Genomic DNA, 16,356 nt, shown 5'->3' on the forward strand with positions numbered 1-16,356 from the left:
AGCCAAAGGGGTCCATAATGAAACCAACCAAAAAGGTTAAGAGCCCCTCTCCTAGAATAATAGGACCCCCTCCTCGAATCATAGAACCTCCTCCTAGAATCACAGAAACCACCCCCCCCCCAGAATTACAGAAGCTTTCAGTGGCAAACAGATCATCTTGTCCAATTCCCTATTTTTTTCCAGATGGGGACACTGAGTCCTGAGGAAGGGAAATGACTTGCCCTAGGGTCCCAGAGCTAATTAGTGGCAGAGGGAGCATTAGAGCCCTGGGTAATGGTCGGGCAAGAGTGTCCTTATTTTGCAGCAGCTTGGACTCTCTAAAGAGTCAGAACCAATGACCCTTTGCAGGAAACTGTGAGCTCCATGGGAGCAGGTGTGGGATCTGAGTACATGTGGTACAACCCGTTCTTTCCTAACATGGGTACTCAAAGGCATAGCGGCCCAAGCAGGCTGAACCAGGGTTCATGCTGACACTGCACATCTGTGTGGCCTTCCAGTGGGATGGACACATTAGCCTGAGAGCAGCCTAAAAGGGGGTCTTTCTCAGGCCTCCAGGGAGTTTCTGAGCCTTCCCTCCAAAGGCATGGCTGAATAAGAGGTTGATGCTTTGCCTGTTAAAATGGACAAGTAGCAAGGTCAGCTGATAGACTGGGCTAGAATGAACAGTACTCAAGCACCGGCCTTGGTAAAGCTCATCAGGTGGAGTGGCCACCTTCTTCATGGCTAGGAGATGACCAGGAAAGCCTTAAATTCTTGGACTGTCACCTTTGCCTGGAAAGGAGCTGTGAGCATTTGGATTCCAAAGTTTCTGTTCCTATGTACTGAGTTACCAGGGAGAGAAAGCGCAGGGACTTGTCTGTGTGTCAGGATATAAGTGTAGGAGGCATAGACCAGAGTAGTCGATAGTGTGTGGGGCTTGATGTCCACAAGGCCTGGGTTTAAATCTTGCCTTGTGTGACCCTAAGCAAGTCACTTCATCTCTCTGTCTCAGTTTTCTTATCTGTAAAATGGGGATAGTAATGGCCACAGTACTTGCCTGACAGGGTTGTTGTAAAGATCAAAGAGAATGATGGACACTGAGCACCCTGCAAACCTTCAAGTTTGCTGGCTGTGATGCTAACGATGGTCATGTTGGTTAGTGATATAGCAAAGTATCCAGAAGGAAGGAAGGAGCCTCTCTTCTCTTGTCTTACTGTGTGCCCTTGGTCACAGGATACTGCTTCTTCAGCCCCAGAACTAACATGGGAGAAGTGGGCCTTTGTTCCAGGGTGCTGACATGTGCAAGGGGATGCTTCCGCCCTACAGCACCCACCACTCTGGTGCCTTACCTCAGTGTTCTGGAGGCAGAAGGTGCAATTGCCTCCAGAACTCTCTGGGGATAGGCCCTCCCTCCCTCCTGGCATGACTGCACACACGATGGGACGGTCCCTTGGTAGCACCAGGCCTCGGTCTGTACTGTCCTCTGCACCACGACAACCCCTCCCACCAACTTGCACCAGGTTTGGGCTAATTTATGACTTTGCTTTTCTCCGATTGTCAAGTGAATAGAATATCAGTGCTGGAAGGGCCCTTAGAAATAATACGTTCTAACCCTTCCATTTTCTAGAGGAGGAGACTGAGGCCCAGAGAGGAGGAGTTACTTGACCAAGGTCACATATCTAGTTGTTAACAGAGCCAAGGAGGAAAGTCCAAGTTTTCTGACTCATCATTTTGTGCCTATACCACTGCCCCCATACTCCCTTTCCACAGAAATCATTACAAATGAACTCCCCTAAAAAAGCAAAAACAATGTCCTTCCCCTTGAGTTCCCTAGTGGCCCAAGGAGAAAGGCAACCGCCAAGGGGCTATTCCAAGCAGGTCCCATTATGATGCAGGGTTGACTTGGACCTTGGTGAAAGGCCTTGTAGAGGTCATCATCACCACCTCAAGTCCTTGCTGGTTTTCTAAGGCTACTTACGCTCTGGCTTCTTCTCAGCTTGGCATCTCATAGTGACAGAAATAACCAACCCCGACAATGGGAGGGGGAGAGAACAGAATAACAGCAGGCCCTGTCCTGCAGGGCCTCACGAGCTCTGGCCCCAAGGTGTCCAGAGCTCTCCTCCTCCATTCTGGTGCTCCACCTGCCTTCTTAGCATCCTATAGCCACAGCTTTGCTGTTTTAATAACAACCTCGTCAGCGAGTGCAGACAGATGGGTCTGCCGGCCACCAGTTGCTTGCAGTCTGGCTGATGTCATGTCTAAACTCAAGGACTCTCCGAATTCCCTGGCCACCACTGCTGCTAAGCAGAAGCTAAAAGCTTCAGAACTAGGTCATTGGGCTTGTATTCAAAAGCCAAGAGCTCAATGACTTCCTGACTCTGGCAAGAAGGGACACACAGGGGTAAGGACCAAGCCTGGGGCCCAGTATGCAAGGAGGAAATGACCCCTCTGCTGAAGGTTCATACAGGTAGCTAAAAGGACAGGCTCTTAGGAGGCACCCCTTGTGACCTCCTGCTGCATTTAGGAATCTCCTGGAGAATCTCCCCTAACAGATAGGGATTCAAGCCTCCACTTGAATACCTCTAGGCATGGGTACCTCACTATTTCATGAGGAGCAACTCATTCCCATCTTAGATAGTTTATCATGGACACTTTCTCCTACAACCAAGCCCAAGTCAGTTTCCCTAGAGATTCCACCCACCGGCCCTCATTCTGCCCTCTAAAGCCATAGAGATAAGTCTAATCCTTTTTTTCCAAAAGGGCCCTTCAGATACTTGAAGGTAACTTTCTCATCCTTCAAAGGCTTATCTTTGCCAGACTACACAGCCCTACCTCCTCCAACTATTTCTCCTGTGCCCTGGTTCTCAGAGCCACTTTTCTCTGAACATGCTCTAGCTTGTCAGTGCCTCTCTCCATGTGTGATGGCTGGAACTGCAGCCCATAAAGGACTCTGGGTCTGGGAGCTGAAAGTGACATCTTCCTGGGCTCCATGAAGCTCCGAGAGGCGGTGACTCTTCAAGCAAGTTTTGCCTTCATCTGATCCTGAATCACGTACAAAGATATATCTGAACAGATGTTGTGTTACAGAGGTAGCTACTCTGAGCACGTATAATAAATGTTGCCTTGCCCATGAAATGAGGCATGGAGGACAGAGCCTGGTGTCATGAACTCCTACCTTCTTCCAGATTGCTGAAAGAATTCCAAACACTCTGTGGAGCTCAATTGTTGTTTCACCTTAATCTCATCTCATCTCTACTGGCCCCAATTATATTCATGAGAAAACCTGGCTTCTCGTCTCCCCCTACACATAGAGGTTAGAAAAGGAACGTGAAGTTTTGAAGGCACTGTGTCTACTCTGGATTTTAAAGGGCCTAGGCTCCATGAATGTATGTTAACATCAACTTCAAATATTATCCCTTAGATATATAAGTCATTTATTAATACATTTCTAATATGGGAAAAAATACAATTTTGGCTTCAAAACCTTCCACAGGCAAGAACGTTGGGAGAAATAGGACAGTACTCATTGGAGGATGTGGACCTCAGTTAGATTATGAGCAGGTGCTTGGGAAGTGAGTGACAACACAAGCTGGTCCTCTTTTCAGTGCTCATGGCTTCCATGGGCAGTCCCTAATGTCTAGGTGTTGAGATCTTCTTTGGACATATGGCCTTAGCCCTCTAAGACCTCTGCGAGCATCTCAAATGGAAAGCTGGTGTGGGCCTCACTGGGCTTTCTGTAAAATGTTCCCAATCCCCAAAGTATTTTCTGGTCATTTTAGTTACTAGTGACCAGTTCAAAGCCTGTACCTTAATTCCAAGCTATGGTCCCAGGCCAGAGTCATTGGAGTTGATGCTTTTGAACACTCATATTTGGGGAGTGCTGGAGCTGGAAGGGATCTAAGTGATCTTCTGGTCCAACTACTTCCTGCAGGTATAGATTTGGGGAAATTGGGCAAGTCTCTGCTTCTCTGTGCTTCAAAGTCACTCAATGAGTTAGTGGCAGAAGAGGGACTGAGACTCTGGACTCCACACTCCCAGGCCAGCACCTCTTGTTATTCTGATCTTGGACCACCCACCATTAACAGTGGCCTAGGAGCATCTGGGTCCTCTCCTTATTCTTCTGCTCTCTTCTAAGCCAAACTTTCCTGTATCGATTTTTCTTCCTTCCCCTAAGAAGACTCTTGAGCACAAACTAATAAATGTGCTCATTGAGTAGGTGACATAACAGGGAACAAGCTTAGCCATTCAATTTTAATAGGTTTCAATTCTACTGCTGTGTTTCAAATTGTACTCTGAGCTTGTGTCTTCAAGGCATCAAAACCACCGATGGAAAAATAAGCTATTCAGGGAGATGACTGATTTTTTATCTACATGATGCCAAATGGACCTGACAGAATCTCTGAACCTCAGTCAGGCAGTTGTTCTATCTTTACAACTTATTGCACGAACATGATAAGGTTAGATTCCAACCAGTCCTGCTCCTCAGCTTGCCACACGGACATGAGCTTCAGACTATGTATCAATCTTTCAGGAATAGGGCTACTTCTGCTTGCTTGACCTGTGCAAGATGAGAACTGCCACATGGCCACATGAGATTGCCGAGATTCCCAATATGGCAGTTCTCCAGAAATATGACCTACTTGGAAGAGAGGCCACTCAATATGGTCGAGTGAGACTGCTCATATGTCATGAATCAAGACTTGTACGATACTAGAGGGAATTTTCTGTGGCTAGCTCGGTGGTGTGAGATATGCCAACGGCCATCCCATTACATGATGTAGAAATTCCTAAAAGGATGGGAAGGTGGTCTACCCTCAGTCATGGGAAATGTTAGTGATAAGATACTCCATACACAACAGACCTCAGAGCAGTCTAGGAGGTAGACTACATCATATGCAAAACCAAAGCAAAAACAGTACTCATGGGGCACCTAGGTGGCACAGTGTATAGAACACTGACCCTGAAGTCAGGAGGACCTGAATTCAAATCTGGCCTCAGACCAAACATTTGACACTGGCTGTGTGACCCTGGGAAAGTCACTTAACCCCTCCTGGGCTCCTGTCCAGGACTCTTTCTACTATACCGCTCTGCCTCCTGGGTCCCTATGGTGAGGTAGCCCATCTTTCTGTCTTGGCCTTCTCTCCTCATTCCGCCCACTCTGCCATGCAGGGGAATCTAATGAGCCTTTCCCTTCCTTTGTGCTAGGAATACACGATTGACATTTTCTTTGCCCAGAGCTGGTATGACCGCCGCCTCCGCTTCAACAGCACCCTGAAAGCCCTAACTCTAAACAGTAACATGGTAAGCCGCATCTGGATCCCCGACACTTTTTTCCGGAACTCTAAGAGGGCTGACTCACACTGGATCACTACCCCCAATCAGCTGCTGCGCATCTGGAATGACGGGAAGGTTCTCTACACCCTTAGGTACGTGGCACATCGGAGGATTCGGGGACCAGGACTTGCCACCAGACAAAAGTTCAGAGTGCTTGGTTTGCCCACCTGACCGGGCCCCTTCTCGTCAATGTGCAGGGGGACCTGGCCTTGGCATTCTTTCCTAGTGGGAGTGGGGCCAAGGAGCTGGCCAGCCCAGGGTCATGACCCCGAGTGGGGACTCTGGCTCTGGTGGTCAGGGAGGGCCCTAGAAGTATGGAGTGGGGGAAATAATAGAATCTGGGAGGGAGGAATCTTAGAGACATCTAGTTCAATCCTCTCCCGTTATAGAGGAGGAAATGGATGCCTGGACAAGGGAAATCACTTGCCTAAACTCACCCAGGTGACCTTACACAGGTCGTAAGTGGCCAAACCTGGATCTGGATCCTGTTTCTCTGCCTCCTAACCCAGTACTCTTTCCAACCCAGTCAGAGGTCTAAGCCATTGTGTGGATGATAAGGGGCACTGGGTGATTGCTGAGATCCTTTCCAGCTAGAAGCCTATGAGGCCATGATGCTGGCTAGCGAGAGGGGTGAATCCTCCATCTCACAAGGCACCTCTGTCTCTCTCTCTCTCCCCTTTCCAGGCTGACCATAGAGGCTGAATGTCTCCTCCAACTCCAGAACTTCCCAATGGACACTCACTCCTGCCCTCTCATCTTCTCTAGCTGTAAGTACCTGCTGTGGAGGTTCCCAGATTCTTTTTCTCTTCCTCCCCTTCCCCCCTCACCTAGCTTGGCCCTCCTTCCTTCTTACTGATTCCTGAGTCCCTGGGCTTGAGAGCTTTCCCATTCATTAGAATTCCTGTTGAGTCATTCTGTCAGCACCAGCCTCCTCCCCCTGTGCAGAGCACAGCACCGGGACCCTTCTTCCCAAGCCCTTTGGTGCTTTATCTCATAGACTGAACAGACCTCAATGGAGGAAGACCAGCAATTCCCCTCCGAATGATCCTGTCTGACTCAGCTACTGGGGGCTAGTGCCTCTAGAAAACCAGTTACCAAAGTAGTGGTGGTGAAGGGGGCAGTCTCAGAGGTGGAATAAGCTCACTTGGCAGGCCACAGATTCAGTGATGATGATGACGGGGCATTTCTCAGGCCTTCAGTGATTTTCTAATGAGGCCTGTTTCACATCCAGCAATCGATCCCTGTGTATTTGATACCCATCACTTTAGGGTGATGGCAGGCTGATCGAACTCAAACTTCAGAGATGGTAGAGAGAACTGAACAGCTAGAGACAGGCAACAAATATTGCTTGGGTACCTACTCAGTTATTAGACTCTGCTCACTACTGTGGGGACTCCTCAGACAAGAAAGATATGCCATCTGCCCTTGGGGAATGGGCATTTAGCTGATAAGACAGAGATTAATGCATAGGAAAAATTGAATAAACACAAAATATGAGAGAGAAGAGAGGAGAGGGGAGGGGAGGGGAGTATATCAGAGCTGGATATGACCTTCGAGGTCATCTAGTCCAACTCTCCAATTTTACAGAGGGGGAAACAAATGCCCAGAGAAGCTCAGTTTCTTTCCCAAGGTCCCATGGGTGGTAAGTAGCAGTGTCAAGATTCAGACTCAGGTCCTTGACCTCTACACTAGGCATTCTCACATAGTACAAGAGGAGGAAGCAGGGAGCAGCGGTGAATATTTCCTTGGGTGCCAAGGAAATGGTACAGCTAGTGAATATAAGAGGAGCAAGGGAGAGAACACTGGACCCTGGCTGGGGAAGGCTTCATGGATAGGTTGAGACTTCTCCATTAGGTTGAAAAGGATGGTTTGAAAAATGACCAGGCCAGTGGGGTTTCCAGATGCCCAATTTAGAAGTGGTAGTGGGGGAGTTGGGGATAGGCTTCTATGTCTTTTCCCAAATTGGTTGTTACCCACTGATAGGAGTACCTGTAGTATTCACTTCCATGACAAGCCTGGGTCTAGGCTTGGGACTAATCCAATCTGTTTGGAAGGGGAGGGGAGGAGAAATGGCAGGACTCCAAAACTGAGCCCTTGGGGCTCGATCAGGATGACAACTGTCACAGCAGTTTGGCCCTTTGTGAGGCCAGGACCTAGGGAAGGAGTAGCCAAACTTGACTGTTCCTACTACCATGGTTTATCTTGAAGTTGCTGCAGTGACCCCCCCCCCCCCCACACACACATTGTCCAGAGTTCCCCTGGGGGTGTTTTGGATGAAAGTTACCAAAAGGAAAGCAAAGTGAGTCTGAGAGTAACCAAGAGAGCTCACTAGACAGAGAAGGTCCAGCAGTGGGATAATAGAAGGCAAATCCCAATGACAGAGAGAAGCCCTGGGCCACCTATTGAATTTGAAGGATAGCCTGAATTTTACTGGGCTCAGCTCTTCCACTTCACTCTTGGTTAAATGATCTTAAAAATCCAACTTCCAAGTTGGGGGGGTTAGGGAGCAGTGCCCTAATTTTAAGCCAAAAGGGTTGTGGAATCATGCAAAGGGCAATGATGTGGAGTTAGAGGACCTCAGTACAAGTCCTAATTCAGCCCCAGGGTCAGAAGGTGAGTAAGTGGCAGTCACTTAACCATGTGAGCCTTGGTTTCCTTTTCTATAAAATGGAGCCTTGCACGTACTATAAAATGCTCTACAAGCAGAGGCCAGCACCATGACTTATTCTCAAGACAATGGCAGAAAGCCTCTGGGATGTTTGGAAAATGGAGGGTCTCTCCTGGGCCATGCCAGGTGTTTCAAATACACATGACAGCTCTAACTTGGGTTACTAGACTACAGAGGGCCAGACAACTAATCAGGCTTCATTCAAACAAGCCTGTCGGGGTATGGCCTTAGCATATCTCCGGGCTCTCCCATTTTCCAGATGGTTATCCAGCCGAAGAGATCGTTTACCGTTGGAGGCGCTACTCCATTGAAGTATCTGACCAGCGCTCCTGGAGGCTCTACCAGTTTGACTTTACGGGACTGCGGAACACATCCGAAGTCCTTCGGACTGGTGCTGGTAAGGCCATTTTGTAGATCAAGGTACAGTTGATAGTGGGGAGGAACAAAGCAAGTCAGGGCTAAGAGAGAGGCCAAAGCTGGGCAGTGCCACCCGCCAATGCCCCCCCCAGAAGTGAATTGAAAGGCCTCAGACTAAAAAGCACTTTGATTAAATGAGGGTGGGGGCGAAGGAGAAGGGCAGCATGGGGCACAGTGTGACCTTGAAACAGGAGACCAAGGACCGGACAGATTGTCTTCTATCAGTAGCTCTACACAGACAACTCCCAAGGCTATAGTAGACATCCAACCCTAATTCCTCTTGAGCTCCCATCCTCCATTACCAACTAATTGCCTACTGGACATCTCTACCCAGAATAGTCACATCCTATAGGCATCTTAAACTCAGCATTGAAAATAGAACTCTTTATCTTCTCCTGAAACTCCCCTACTCAAGAGTCATTAATGGCTCTCTATTGCCTCTAGGAGAAAATGTAAAACCTTCATATTTGAGATTTAACATCCTCCACAATTTGACTCCTACCCCACTTTTCCAGTCTAATTTCAAATTACTCTCCTTCATTCACTTTCTATTCTAGGCCAACTAGCCAGCTGCCTGTTCCCCATATGTAACATTCTATTTCCTGCCTCTGTGTGTTTGCACAAGTGGTCCCTCATGTCTCAAGTGCACTCCCTCTTCAATTCTGCCTGGTATAATTCCTGGCTTCCTTTTAGATCATAGCTTAGGTGCTCATGTCTTACATGAGATGATTCTCTCCAATCATTAGCACTCTCTCCCTCTTGGAATTATTTTGTTATATGCTCTGTATTAACTCAATTACAAATGAACATGAGGGGCCCGTCTAGTAAAATGCAAACTCCTTGAGGGCGGGCACTATTTCCTTTATGGCTTTGTACCCCCAGAACCAGTATAATGCTTTGCACATAGTAGGCACTCGATAAATATTTGTTGAATTGAATGCAAAATGATTCAAAGGCATAAGTGAAAACCATTCCTAGCCCTCAAGCTTTCATTCTACTGAGGATGAAAATAATAACAACCCCTACTCTCCTCACTGTTAGGGCATATCAAATATTATGCCTTCTGAGCTTCTTAGCAGCCCTGGGAATGAGCAAGGGCAGCTACCACATAGATTAGGGAACTGATCATTGGAGAAGCTTTGACCAAGTCACTGGGGTTTGCCCTCTAGCAGATGGTTGAGTTAGAATAAGGAAGCAAGCCTCTCGACTCAGTCTAGTGGTAGAGGATAAGGTTGCCTCAGAATCACTTGAAAGTGCAATCAGATAGTGAGATCGCTGATTCATTTAGATGCCCCACATTGTCAGTCAGAGCTGGGACCCAGTCCCTCGACTCGACTACATATTTCACCAAAGCCAAAGGTTTAAGCAAGGCCCAAGTTGAGCATGTTTTTCTCTGACCTTGACTCTCACACCACCCAATAGGACTCCTAGACAGATCAATTGGCAGGTGCAATTGTGTGAATGTGCATTTCAGTCGAAGAAGTGGCCAGATCAGCTCTTTGGGAAGGCTTCTGTCTTAGGAAATGCTGAGCACTGGGCTTTTGTCAGAGCTGGAATGAGCTGGGACCACTCACAAAGGATCTGTGCAGTGGGCTGTGACCAGGGTCACAGACACCTGCCCACTGAACTCCCCCAACTCTTTGATGAATTCTCCATTGAACTGGGTAAAATTGAATTCTCTATAGCCGAAAAAAGCAAACCCATTCCCCCTTTTCTTCCATACAATGGAGGAAAGGAGATTCCTGGGTTCCCAGGTCTGTACTCCCAGCTGGGTGAATACCTTATTATGGGACTTGAAGCCAAGACCATCAATGGACCCTGATATCTCTGTGGGTTGATCCCCAAGGCCTAACTCCGAGTCTGATTCCTTGGTGCCTATTAGGAAAAACAATGTTTTCAGGGGCAGATGGATGGTTCAAGAAAAGCCTGTGCAAATTACATGGGTGATGGTGCATGGTAATGGGAGTTGTGAGAAACAGTAAAAGGCCACCATGACTAGACCATGGAGTATGTGGCAAGGTCTAGAGTGTAATAAGTCTGGAAAGATAGGGTGGGGCAAAGTTGTGAAGAACTTTAAATGACAAACAAAGGCGGTTCCTATTTGATCCTAGAGGTAATAATGAGCCGCTGCAGTTTATTGAGTAAGGGAGTGACACGGTCAGACCTGCATATTAGGAAAATTACCCTGGAAGCCATGTAAAGGATGGATTGAAGTGGCATCAGAAGAGACTTGAAGCAGTGAGACAAAATAGGAGGCTCTTATGGTATGAAAACCTGAATTAGGGTGATGGCAGTGAAAATGGAGAGAAGGGGTCATCAAAGAGAGATGTAATGATAGAAACAAAAAAGGAACTGATTGGATGAGCTGGAAAAATGAACTGATTGGGTATGTGGGGTGAGTGTGAGGAGTCAAGAATGATACTGAGGCTTTAACCTAGGTGATTGAAAGGATGGTGGGCCCCAAATAAAGGAAATGACTTACCCAAGGTTACAGAGTAGCAGAATAGGGATTTGAACCCAGGTATTCTAACTCCAAATCCAACGTTCCTTACACTGCACCACTCTGGGGGAAACATTGACTGAGGAAGGCAAAGATACAAGGGTATCTACCACCAGCAGAAGCCAAGTCTATATTCAGAGTCTGCTAAAAGTCTTAAGGCTAGTTTCTTAATCCAAACTGTAACTGATGAGCTATGGTCCCCAAGCTTTCAGTCAGAACCCTGGTCTGGCAGGAAAGTTTAACATGCTACACATCAGTTCCCAGGAAGCCACACCAGTGAGGCTTCCTGCTGTCTCCACCATTTATGACTTATTCATAGCCACTTGGCTTTTTTGGCCACCCAGGAAGCATAGAGTATATGTACTGAGTTGGTTTCCTTCCCCAGTCCCCAAAGAAGGATTTCCATCTCTCAGCTTTTCTTAGCAAAGGAAAAAAAAAGATTCCTTTCTGGCCCCTGAAGAAACTAAGAATAAATAGAAAAGGTCGATGGGGTAATAAATCTATCTGTAGCAAGAAAATATTAACTTGGCAAAGAAACAGTCCCAAACTGATGAGTTACTAGCTGTGAGAAGATTGCTGTTAAGTTGGGATGCATTAAATTGCATGAACCTCTGATTGAGAGATGAGAACTGGCGAAATTAGAGCAGCTGGTTTGGCCTTGGAGCACCGAAGAGCTACCTCAGAGGCTGCAAATGGAAAGGAAGTACTGGAAACCTGGAGCCCCAAGGACCTCAGACCATAGACACTCCAGGCCAGACTGCCCATAAGCCAGAGAAGAGACAACCAGAAGAGCTCAGCTGGCACCCCTAAGCCATGATACTCAGGCAACACTTTTTTATCTCTAACAAGTTGGGACACCAGGGCATGTGGTCCAAAGAACAGTCCTAACCTTGGTTCTGGGAAAATTTGAGGAGTCTTTCTATGCCCATCTTGGCAACAGTCAGATGATGGTGATGCCTGATGAAAAATCCTGGAATCACAGAATTTTAGAGTTGGAAAGGACCCCAGCAGCCATCCAAGGCACACCCCAAAAAGAATCCCTACTGCAGCCCATCAAAAAGTGGTCATCTCTCCTCAACTTGAAGACATTCAGGGAGGAGAAACCAACCCCTCCCCTCCAAGACAGCTCATTCCACATTGGGACAAGTCTCCTTGTTAGGGAGGGTCTATTTTTCTAGTATATCAAGCCTAAGTTTGCTCCTTGGCAACTTGCAGCCATTGCTCCTGGTTCTGCCCTCTAGAACCAAGCAGAACCTATCTAATCTCTCTTTCACATGACCATCTTTCAAGTTCTTGAGGTCAGACATGATGCTCCAGCAGCAGCAGCTACAGCAGCCTTCTTTTCACCAAATTCAACACCACCATTTCCTTCAAATGATCCCATTATGCATCTTGGTTGCCCTCCTCAGCATATTCTCTGGCTTATCAATGCCTATACTCACATAGCCCCAAACTGAATACCATACTTCAGGTGTAGTTTGACCATGGCAGAAGATTGTGAGACTATTGCCTCTTATTCCTGGATGCTCTGCCTTGCTTACCGTAGCTCAAAATCTCATTGGCCTTTTTGGTCTCCACATCATATTGGATGTCAAGGGTGCAGTTGTCATGTATCTCCTCCAATCAAAGTATAGTCCCACAATGGTGAGGTGGGGGTCAGAGAGACATTCTGGTAAGAACCAACATCCACGTGCAATGCTCTGTGTACTTCTTTACACAATTGGCCTGGCCCTAGCGCCCCTTGGAAGCTCAGACTGGGGCAATTTTTCTGATAATGAGATTATGGTCACCCAAGGAGAAGTGGACTGACTCTTCAGGCTAAAGGTGGAGGAACTGGGGATAACTGATGAAGATCCTCCAAATTTCTCCCTGAGGTTGAATGAATTTGATTCTTTTTCTTTCCTTCATAGAAGGTTGATAATGCACAGACAATTGGAAATCCTTTGAGAGGATCAAGTCCAAACTCTCTGAGCTATGGGCAGGAAACTCTCCTCTCCAGAACAGCCTTTCCTGCTCCAAGTCCCTTTGCCTCCTCTGGGCCTCAACACCTTTCTCTGTAAAAATAAGGAAGTAGAAGTAGATGCTCTTTTGGGTCCCTTCCAGCTCCAAAATTCCAGGGATCTGTGAAACTATGGATCTCGATGCTATGGAATCAATGGTGACTGAAGTCAAGGATCAAGCTGGATTCAGAGCTGCAACTCAAAAACCAGGCATCTGGGACAAATCTTGGGAAAGTGAGGTCTGGTGGCCAAATTTGGCCACAGGTGCAATTGTCCTGGAAGAGCAGGTGACCCCTACTACTGCTGAGCTGCAACTCCACTCATTTCTCCTCCAATAGGGCCCACCTTCCCCTTCAAATCATTGCATGAAGATAGTGGTCTCCAGATAACTTCAGGAAGCAAAGAAGCATAGTCGCCTTCAGATGCTGGTACCTGGGAGAAAGCTCCAGCTTTCACAGCCTGGTTCTGACTCTGATTGCACTGTCTTGAAACCCTCATATTTAAATGAACTAGATAGATCCAGGTGTCTCTAAATAGTGAGCAGACCTAAATGACAGACTAAATCTTCTCCCTTTCATTCTGCTGTTCTGATGTTACACAAATACAGCTTTGGAGTTTGCAGGCTCCGTTTCTCAGCTCAGGCTCTAGAACCAGCCTATTATACCATCTTCTTTGCCTGGAGACCAGCTGGCTAGGGTGTTTTAAGCATATGCTCAAGCATCAGTAAACAGAGGATTCTGCCAACCATTAGAGAGAGAGAGAGAGAGAGAGAGAGAGAGAGAGAGAAGGAAGAGGAAGAAGAAGTAGAAAGAAGAGGTGGAGGAGAAGTTGTCAAAGTTATCAGCTTGATCTGGAGGACAAAGCGACTGGAAGCAAACGACGAACAGTGGGGTAGCTGGAATAGCCTTGAGGACGAATAAACAGACCAAGCCGGAGATAGAGCCTAGCTCTACTAGAGAAAGAGCCAGGTCCTCCTAGCAAGGAAGCCTTGAGTGCAGAGGAGGGCTGAGATTTGAAGGAGGAAATGTGGAGACTGGGGGAGGTTATGGAAAGGACTCAGGACTTGCAGTTAGGACACCCAGATGACACATCTGCCTGTGTGATACTGGGCAATCCCCCTCCCCTTTCTGATCCCAGGAAAAGGAGATGATGATGATGATGATGATGATGATGGTGGTGGTGGTGGTAGAGGAGGAGGAGGAGGAGGAGGAGGAGGAAGAGAAAGTAGTCTTGAACTCCTTTTCCTTTTTGCCCTACTATGAGTCTGAATACTCTGCTGGAAGTTTTACATTCAGCTAAGATCATTTAGAGGCCTAGGAGACAGCCATTTTCCAAAAGATGCTCAGGACTAAAGGTGAGCCCAATATTTTAGCACTTTAACGAACTCTTTGTGTCTTCTAGGAGATTACATGGTCATGACTGTTTCTTTTGACCTAAGCCGGCGGATGGGTTACTTTGCCATTCAGACCTATATCCCTTGCATATTGACTGTGGTGCTCTCCTGGGTTTCCTTTTGGATCAAGAGAGACTCCACCCCAGCTAGGACATCCTTGGGTAAGTTGGATTCTCTTGAGCATCCAGTGCAGCCTAGGCACATGACTACAGTCTAGCTTCTTCAAGGGGGAAAGAATAGCCATCTAATTGGGGTGTTGCTGGGGAGTGAGAAGAGCGGTTTAGGAGTCTGAGTTCTAGACCCAGCCCTGCCACCTACTGTGGGGCCTTACCCACCATGAGCCTCAGCTTCCCATTTGTGAAATGAAATAGCTGGACTAGATGCTTTCTAAGGGACTTTCCAGCTAGAACATTCAAGGATTCCGTAATTGACTCATAGGAATCCCACTTGAACTACTATAGATAGAGTACGGTCTACTATGAAGGCACCTTCTAGGGCTGAAGAGCCCAGGGTGGGAGTGGTAGGGGAGGGTGTGGTACAGGGAAGAAGCAGCATCCATCATGATATTTTCTTGTCATTTGATAATTGTTTTGTGTGGCAATTTGAAATCCAAATTCTGGGTATTTTAGGGGTATTTCTGCATTTCCATTATTCATTCTATGACTATTCACTATTTACATAATTAAAAATTATTTGAACTGTTAAGTGAGCTCAGATGGTTACAACTTGGTGTTGCTGAAGTCAAAGATGGTATTGATGAATCCTTACATAGGCCAGTTAGCTATAAACTCATCCTTACTTCGGACAGTTTGCATTAGCAAATACATGCATCGTATGAAGATCCTTTGTTTAAACTATTTCTTTTAATTTGGGGTATTTTTGCTCCATGGGGTATGGAACAGTTATTGGGTAAGAGAACTGAGTGTGGATTGGGTACTGAGCAGGAGGTGAATATGGGAGAATGAGTGTCCAGGCACAAATCTCTGGAACTAATTCCCTGAAATAGACCTTTGCTCATTAAGGTGTTGGAGTGTAGACCCTCGGAGTGATTCTGTTTCTAAAGTGAGGGAGTCAGTCTTTGAACTGTGGGTCCAGGGGGAGAGTATGTTTTGGGGCCAGGCAGAGACAAGCCTCCTCAGCTTGTATATCCTGCTAGAGAAGATGTACAGCCATGGGTCCTAATGTTGACCTGGAGAATGGTGCAAAGTTTTGGGAAGCAGTGACAAGAGAGCCCTTCTAGATGTTGAACATCTGAAAGGCCCAATTCTGAGCTCTCAATAGTTTCTGCAGAAGAAGAAAGAGTGCACAGGGGAGAAGCTCATAGGCCAGAGCCCTTAAGTGAGAATGAGTCATGGGCAAGTGGTAAAATGCTTAGTGGGTGGGACAGTCACAGAAGGAGAAATGGATAAAGTGCTATCTCCAGCTATCGTCAACCGATTAACAAGCAGTTATTGAGCACCTGCTGTGTGCTAGGAACTGTGTTAGGCTCTGGAATTACAAATACAAAGAATAAAACAATTCTAGTTCTCAGAGATCTTACATTCTACTGTATCTCACAATTCTTCCAAGTCGTGCAAATAAGCACAGATGTATAGACCGATCTCTCTCACACACACACTCACCCACATACACACACACACACACACACACACACACACACACACACAGTCAGTCTAGACTTGTAACTAAGTGATAGGATGCTCACCCCTTTTCCCCACCCAGACCCATTTTCTGGGATGAATCACTAGGCTTGCCAGCTTAGAACATGTCATGTGGACCTGTGACATATATATGGTATTTCTGGCCCTCACATGGATCCTTTCTTCCACCCCAACAGCAGGCCTTCCCTCTTGATTGGTGCAGCAATATCAGATGTATAAGCCCTTGCTGCTGCCATTGTCTGCAATCATCACACTTAGCTAATTGGCTGCTCCACATTTTCTCCAGGAACCTACTGCTTCTTCCCTTCCCCCGTTGCCATGATGATCACCTGAAAGCCTGGGGCTGATGGGTAGAGGTGACAGAATAATTCTCCTACCAGGTGTCATTTGAGAGCAAAAATTTG

General features: G+C 46.9%; 1 protein-coding gene across 1 annotated transcript in view; it reads left to right on the top strand.

Moving 5' to 3' along the window:
* Positions 1–8,395, top strand: part of GABRE (gamma-aminobutyric acid type A receptor epsilon subunit) — a 41,922-nt gene extending 33,527 nt beyond the window's left edge. Inside the window, exons 4-6 of the mRNA XM_027845074.1 lie at positions 5,185–5,405; positions 5,998–6,080; positions 8,241–8,395. Coding sequence (XP_027700875.1) covers positions 5,185–5,405; positions 5,998–6,080; positions 8,241–8,395 — 459 coding nt within the window. The remainder of the gene's footprint in view (positions 1–5,184; positions 5,406–5,997; positions 6,081–8,240) is intronic.
* Positions 8,396–16,356: the final 7,961 nt, after the last annotated feature.

The sequence above is a fragment of the Vombatus ursinus genome, unplaced genomic scaffold, assembly GCF_900497805.2.
Source record: "Vombatus ursinus unplaced genomic scaffold, bare-nosed wombat genome assembly UNPS02014951.1, whole genome shotgun sequence".
NCBI lineage: Eukaryota > Metazoa > Chordata > Mammalia > Diprotodontia > Vombatidae > Vombatus > Vombatus ursinus.